The sequence below is a fragment of the Urocitellus parryii genome, chromosome 9 (genome assembly GCF_045843805.1).
Source record: "Urocitellus parryii isolate mUroPar1 chromosome 9, mUroPar1.hap1, whole genome shotgun sequence".
Taxonomy (NCBI): domain Eukaryota; kingdom Metazoa; phylum Chordata; class Mammalia; order Rodentia; family Sciuridae; genus Urocitellus; species Urocitellus parryii.
Window position 1 is genome coordinate 38,837,111 of NC_135539.1, and position 7,996 is coordinate 38,845,106.

General features: G+C 54.2%; 1 protein-coding gene across 1 annotated transcript in view; it reads left to right on the top strand.

The window, feature by feature from the left end:
* Positions 1-7,443, top strand: part of Prkar1b (protein kinase cAMP-dependent type I regulatory subunit beta) — a 121,863-nt gene extending 114,420 nt beyond the window's left edge. Inside the window, exons 10-11 of the mRNA XM_026405676.2 lie at positions 5,178-5,259; positions 6,078-7,443. Of these exons, the coding sequence (XP_026261461.1) occupies positions 5,178-5,259; positions 6,078-6,250 (255 nt within the window). The 3' untranslated portion in view covers positions 6,251-7,443. The remainder of the gene's footprint in view (positions 1-5,177; positions 5,260-6,077) is intronic.
* The last annotated feature ends 553 nt before the right edge of the window (positions 7,444-7,996 follow it).

Here is a 7,996-nt window from a genome sequence, read left to right on the forward strand (position 1 = left end):
CTAGCATATATGAGGCCCTGGGTTCGATTCTCAGCACCACATGAAAATAAATAAATAAAATAAAAGTACTGTGTCCAACAACAACTAAAAAATAAATATTATATATATATATATATATTTTTTTTTTTCTTTAAATAAAGCCAATAGTTGCGGTGGCTCATGTTGTAATCCCAGAGACTCAAGAAGCTGAGGCAGAAGGATTGCAAGTTGGAGGCCAGCCTCAGCAACTTAGCAAGTCCCTAAGCCACTAAGTAAGACCCTGTCTAAAAAAAAAAATAAAGAGGGCTGGGGATGTGGCTCAGTGGATAAGCACCCTGGTTCAATCCACAGTGTAAATAAAACAAAACAACAACAACAAAAGAACAACCATAAAGCAAATAGTTTGCTTCTTCCGTAACATCACATTGGAGGACTGGGCCAGTGTGGTCTGGGCTGCCTTGGTGGACCTGTAAGACTCAGCTGTTTTTCATGTGTGTGAGTCCCCCTTGTAGGAATATTGCCACAGTTGCACATGTTTCTCTGACTGGTGTTGGCTGTTTCCGGGCTGCGATGGACTTGGGCTCTTGTTCCTAGTCTGGCGTGAGTCCAGGTCACCCCCCACAGTAGCGAGCAGACCCCACCACCATTCCTCCTCAGCATCCTTACCATCCCCTGCTCCCCTGCCCGCCCCCATGGTGCCTCCTTACTGCAGGGAGGCCCCTAGCTCCTCTGCCGGGCTCCTGTTCTCCAGATCTCAGCTGCAGGATTGCTGGTGGTGAGACCTTGCCATTGTCCCCCACACTGACTCCCCCTGCCCTCTCAGCATCTGAGCCCATGATGACTGTCCTCCCCAGGGAGGCTGACCCCAAGGGGGTAGGGACGTATCTACCATGTTCCCCGTTGTGCTCCCACCCCCAGGACAGTGCTCAGCAGAGAGTCGTTGTTCAACAGACACTCAGCTGACCAGTGAGGCGGGCTGAGAAGAGCACACCGAAGGACTCTGGTGCATAATTGGCCAAAGTCCATCCATGCACTGAGGGGGTCGGTCCATGCTCACAGCGGGTGTCCTCCTGGACTCCCTACCACCCTGGCTCACAGATCTGAGCAGCTATCTTGGGCCTCAGAGCCTGAGCATTTGGGGCTCATGGCCAGGCCAGTGGTGAGATGGAAATGGAAAGCAGGAGCCTGTCCTTCCACTATACATCCCACCAAAACCTTGCTGCTTCTTTCTTATGGTTTTTAATTTTGTAGATTTTTTTTTGTACTGGGGATTGAACCCCGGGGTGCATAACCACTGAGCCACATTCCCAGTCCTCTTATTTTTTCTTGTGAGACAAAGTCTCACTAAGTTGCTGAACCTGGCTTTGAACTCGAAATTCTCCTGCCTCAGCCTCCCGAGCTGCTGGGATTATAGGCATGTGCCACTGCACTTGGCAAATTTTGTAGAAAATTTTAAAAGTCAAAATAGTTGAAGGGACAATAGATGAATGGATAAAAAAAATGTGGCATTTATACACTATGGAGTATTACTCTGCATTAAAAAATGACAAAATTATAGAATTTGGAGGGAAATGGATGGCATTAGAGCAGATTATGCTAAATGAAGCTAGTCAATCTTTAAAAAACAAATACCAAATGACTCCTTTGATATAAGGGGTGTAAACAAGGACAGGGTAGGGACGAAGAGCTTGAGAAGAATATTTACAGTAAACAGGGATGAGAGGTGGGAGGGAAAGGGAGTGAGAAGGGAAATTGCATGGAAATGGGCGATCCTCAGGGTTATACAAAATGTCATATAAGAGGTAAGGAGGGGTAAGACAAGAGAATACAAATGGAAGAAATGATTTACAGTAGAAGGGGTAGAGAGAGAAAAGGGGAGGGGAGGGGAGGGGAGGGGAGGGGGGATAGTAGACAATAGGACAGACAGCAGAATACATCAGACACTAGAAAGGCAATATGTCAATCAATGGAAGGGTAACTGATGTGATACAGCAATTTGTATACGGGGTAAAAGCGGGAGTTCATAATCCACTTGAATCAAACCGTGTAATATGATGTATTAAGAACTATGTAATGTTATGAACGACCAATAAAAAAAAAAATAGTTGAAGGGAAATTGAGGATCAGTAATCCACACCTCACATTTGAATGAGAGTGACAACTTGCCGGGTGTTCGGGGTAGGTGGCCTTCTGTGGGTTTGTGACCTGGTTTCATAGTGAGAGATTTGGAGAAATGTGACCCAGAGTTTTGGCAAATGTGCTTTTCCAGACGCAAACTCCATGTTCATGTCCTCCGACGTGTCTACCTGCTTCCGCGGCAGCTGGGGAAGCAGAACTTGGATGGAAGGAAACACTTCTTCCAGAATCTTTCCATGGTGGGAGATGCTGGCCTGTCCTTAGCTAAAGCAGCCTGAAGAAATGGGAGTAGGTGGCAAATTTCCTGCCCTGGAAGGGCCTGGCTCCCCCGGCTTTGTGACAGGTGTTCCCAGGACAGGGACTATTACTGCCTGCTATTGTGGTCCATGCTCAGGATGCTGGATCAGTTAGGGCAAGAGATTCAGCCACTGTAATGGGCCCTGCAGCGATTGGCTGGAAAACCAAGGAGTGACTCTCTTCCTGCAGTGTCTGGGTCGGTGGGGGTGGGGGGGGGGAGGGTGCCAGGAACACCTGCTCTTCTTCATGAGGCCCCTCAGGCCACGCCACCTGTGATACTGCCTGGGAGGATGGGACAGAGTTAGGCAGCCAGCCAGCCCTGCTCCTATTCTGGTCATTGCATCCTGACCTCATGAAGGCTTTATGTGGACATCTTGTTCAGGAGGTTCTGTGACCATCCCAGGCTCACAGGAGGAAACTGAGGCTGCAGAGGTAAGATGGATCACCAAGATGTGTGGCAGAGTCTCGGGACTCAAGCACGGGTCTTCTGGTTCCAAGGTCCCACTCAGCTCACTCCTGGGACTCCGAGCCCTGGTGGAGACAGACAGGTAGCCCAGGGTGGGGATCCCCAGGCCCATGGACACCCTCCCATTCCTTGTCCACTCTAGCAGGACACACAGGGCTGCTACAGTCACAGGGCTGAGAGTGGGCTGAGGCTGGGGAGCTGTCTGCTGCTGGGATATGTGGAGGGCGTGGGTGGGCAGGGGGTCACTGCAGGGAGGTGAGGGGCCAGCAGAGTGGTGACTTGTAACTCTCTTTAATCCTGTGGTTTTGCATGGAGAGACCCTTCAGTGTCCTGGGAATTGGGGGCAGCTCAGAGTCTGCAATGACCTGGCCTTTCACTGCCCCAGGACCCACACAATGTCCCCCCTAGGCCCTACCTGGGCAGCCAAGCTCAAGCCACAGCCATATTTGGGTGAACTTGGCCGCAAAGGTGAGTGTGTGTGTGGGGGTGGGTGGCGGTGGTTTGGACTCCCCTGCAGCCTCATGTCCTCTGTGCAGCAGGAGGGAACCAAGCCCTGAGGCAAGCCCTTTTGCCTCATCTCATGGCTTTTGACAAGGACTCGCCAATATACAAATTAAAAAATGAATGACCACTGGATACAGTGCTACATCCCTGTAATCCCAGTGGCTCAGGAGGCTCAGACAGGAGGATGGCAAGTTCAAAGCCAGCCTTAGCAAGTTAGTGAGGCCCTAAGCAACTTAGTAAGATCCTGTCTCAAAACAAAGCGCTTCGGGGATGGGGGGCCCTGGGGGGGGGGAATGCTCAGTGGTTAAGCATCCCTGGGTTCAATCCCTGTAATAAAACTAAAAAACAAAAACAACAACAACAACAACAAAAACCAACATGGTTGGGCCAGTGCCAGCACCCAGGTGAGGAGGGCAAGAGCCATCCTAGAGCGTGGGGCTGGCTCTCTCCCTGCCCGCCGGCGGGCACCGGGCCTGATGTTTACCCGTCCCTCTGTGAACACCATCAGCTGGATTCATAAACAGGCAGAGCTCAGAATCTGAGTGGCCGGTGCCTGGAGGGAACTGGGTAGTGGATCCGGCTCACAGGGTCCACTGATGGGTGTCTGGGGATTCTGGGCATGGCGGGCACTGGCAGGGCCCTGACCCATTTCGCCCAGACTGTGGAGAGGTGGGAGTTACTCATTAAGCCAGGCGTGGAGAAGCTGGGTCAGATGAGCCAGGGTGAACTGAGCTATCCTGAAATCAAGTGAGGTGCCCATGAAGGGTCCCCAGCCGCTGGACACCAGGGGCTGTGGATGGATAGACCTGGGGACCTGGGTGACATCAACCCCAGGTCCTAAGGGCCAGGCAGCAGGAGCCTCAGTCTCCCTGGCTGTAAAATGGAATTTGTAGCCTCATGCAGGTGTAGCTCTGTGGGTGGCGAAGGGGCTGGAGCTGGTCAGAGTGAAACTCAGGGAGCCCCCGAGGCTGACCGCACACACTACCCTGGTCAGTGTTGCCTCTGTTGACCCTCCCTAGAACCCTGAAGGCTACAGGAGAGGAAACCGTCTCCGAGAAGAAGGACTTGCCCAAAGTCCAGGGTCAGAGCCCACACTTTGGCTCAACCAGGACTGGAGCGTCAGCTCTGAGGGATGCATGGAGTCGAGTGTGTGGCCTCCCGGACGCCCTGGATGCCCTCTCCGCATCTCTAATGTGCACTGCATTCCGCGGCGCCCAGTGATATTCCGCCCACAGCCTCGGCGTTAATCATTGAGCGGGCAATGTCTGCAGACCCCGCTCCCCTGTCGAGGGTCAGGAGGGGACCACACTGCTTGGCAGGTGTGTGACCCTGAGACCACGCTGCCCCAGGAGCCCCAGCACGGATGGACGGTTCCCCGTCCTTGAGTCTGAATCCAAGGTCAACTTCAAGCGCTGGTGCCTGTGACAAAGTACTGACCCCTCGGGAACATCCCCAGAATTCCTGCCTGTCACCTTGGCAGATGTAGTGCTGGGTCTTGGTGAGTCTGGGTGAAAACAGGGACTTGGCCAGGACAGGAAGGGACCTTTGGGCAGGCCCATCACCTGGTCCTGAGGCCCTAGGTGTCCAGGGAGAAGAGGGGAAGAAGAGAGTCTGATGACCAGTGGCCGAGGCCGCACAGGGAAGAGAAGGCCAGGCAGGAGACAGGAACTGGGGCAGCAACCCCCACTGCATGACCTGAGGTATGACCCTAGCAATCGATCCCCACCATGTGATCCCCAATTGGGTGACACCCCTGCCACCTGCCTGATGATTCTTTCATGCCCCCTTCTTGCAGGGCACAGCCTCTGTCCTTCAGCGCCGGTCCCCCAGTGAGGAGTACGTGGAGGTGGGGCGCCTTGGGCCCTCTGACTACTTTGGTGAGTTGGGGTCCCTCCCTCATAGGCCACCACACCTCATCAGGAGTCCTGGGTTGGGAACTGCATGGGCACAGGCAAATCAGGCTGAGCCTCCGTGCTGCTGTGACAGGCCTCAGACTGAGGTCCCTGGCCATGATTAACCAGTCCTGGGTAAGGGCTGCCCCCAGAGAGCCATGACCTTGTCAAGGGCAGGGCGTGGGTAAGAGCTGCAGGGAACACCAGCTTCCAGCTTCCTGCAGCTCTGTGTTGGGGAGGTCCTGAGGGAGGTCCAACCTCACCTGGGCACTCCTGGGCACTCCCTCAGTTGGGGGCTGGATCATGGGGGAGACTGGGACATATACCACAGCGCCTGCTGCATGTGGTATTGCTCAACAAATTGCAGGACAATGTCTAGCTAAATTTGGATTTCAGATGAACAATGAATATTTTGCTAGTTTATATAAATATATCCCACTGGGCCACATCTGTGATCCCAGAGATTCGGGAGGCTGAGATAGGAGGATCACAAGTTTGAGGCCAGCCTTAGCCACTTGGCAAGACCCTGTCTCAAAATAAAAGATAATAAAAAGTGCTGGGGATGTGGCTTAGTGATAGAGCACCCTATCCTCAACAGCAAAAAAAAAAAAAAAGCCCCCAAATGATATGTGTATGTCTCCCAAATATTTCATGAGACATATTTACAACTAACAAACTTTCTTTTGTACATATTTGAAATTCAAATCCCATGGCACCTGGCAGTGGTGCTTCTCTGGCTCTGGTCCTGAAGGAGAGGGCCCTGGTGTGGGGCCCTCAACCTGACCACTCTCTCCTTCCTCTAGGGGAGATCGCGCTGCTGCTGAACCGGCCTCGTGCGGCCACCGTGGTGGCCCGGGGGCCCCTCAAGTGTGTCAAGCTGGACCGGCCCCGCTTTGAGCGCGTGCTGGGCCCTTGCTCTGAGATTCTCAAGAGAAACATCCAGCGTTACAACAGCTTCATCTCCCTCACCGTCTGAGCCGCGCCAGGCCGCAGCGCTCCCCGTGTGCCTGCAGTCCCTGCTCCCCGTGTCTGGGGCCTGGGAGTCATGGGGAGGTAGCAGGGTGAGGCTGGCATCCCTGCAGGGGACCTCCCCTTCCTCTGGACTCGTTTTTTGGAATAAATGACCACCTTGTGCATATCAGAAACAAAGGGCAAGCAAACCTCCCAAGACCCAGGAGTGACAGGCCAGCTTCCCTCCCCCACCCTTCCTCCTGTCCACCCCTTGTCTTAGGGGACCCACCTGACCCTCTTCACATCATCTGGGCTGTGCTTGTCCGGTCCCCAGACCCAGGGGCAGACAGGCTGTGGAGACCAAGTCAGCCCTGAGTCCTGCCCCCAGAACCACAGGGTGCCACCCTGGGGCCCTGCAGACCCCGAGAGGCCAGGCTTGTCAGGCCTAGGCCCAAGTGGGGGACAGATCGTGTAGATGGGGTGTTCCCTGAAGACGCTGATGATGGGGCAGAAGTTGAGGCCCATTCCCACAGGGGCCCAGAGGAAGCCAGGGACCCCTTCTCCTATCTTGGGGGCCAGTCCACGGGCCTCAGACAGATCCACAGGTCACTCTGTGCTGAGAGCATTGGGAGGAGCCAGCTTGAGCCTGGTGGCTTGTCCTCTCACTAGCTGGTGTCCAGAATGGGCAGACTCCACAGCTGAGTTTGGGAATGTCCAAGATCTGGTGAGCACTGTGCTGGGTCCTTTGCTCTTTGGAGTTGGGGAGCCAAACAGTGTGGGGCCACTTCTCTGCCAAGGGCCTCTGGGAGACGTGGAGGGAGGGTGAGCTTTCAGAGACATCTGGGTAGAGTTCAAGGAATCAGAGGCCCTCGGAGCTATTCCCCACAGATTTGCCTGTATCCAGCCTGAGTCCCAGCCCCATGTCCCCTGTCCATTCCCCTGATGAGAGGGAATGTGTTCAGTCAACCCAGCGCGGGTCCCACACCCCTAAACCATCCACCAGCTTGTCTCTTAAACGTGTCCCCGGTGCCGTGATGATACGGAGCTGAGGGAGCGCTCAGTCCGTTGAAATGATGTGACCCACTCGATGTTGCCCTGCAGTGTCCTGGGGAGGTGCCCTCCCCGCTGGCCACCAGCGCCCCCTGCGCCCTGGCCATGCCCGTCCTGCCTGTGCTGTGGGCTCTGTGGACTTGTGTGCCCTCCTGCTCACCTTGCTGAGTGCTGCATGAACTATTAAACGTGCAATGAGGTACCTCTTCCTGACTCCGGGGGTCTCTGTCTGGACTCTTTTGTAAACAAGGGTCTTTTTCTTTCTTTCTTTTATTGTGGTAATATACACACGACCCAGTGTATCTGCCAAACCACAGCCCGGTGGCATTGATTCCATTCACAGTGTTGGGCAGCCTCATCCTCGTGGCTGCCCAGAGGACCAGGTACAGATTTGTGAGTCACAAATTCCTTGGTTCTGGCTGGGCGTGGTGGCGCACGCCTGTAATCCCAGAGGCTCAGGAGGCTGAGGCAGGAGGATCACGGGTTCAAAGCCAGCCTCAGCAACGGTGAGGTGCTAAGCAACTCGGTGAGACCCTGTCTCTAAATAAAATGCAGAATAGCTCTGGGGAGGTGTCTCAGTGGTCGAGTGCCCCAGAGTTCAATCCCTAGTACCTGCCCCAGAAAACCCCCCCAAAACACAAATTCCTTGGTGCCCATCCTCCTTGACCCTTTTCTCAGGTCTGAGCCCCTCACACGCTGCCAAAAGTTGGGAGATGGCCCA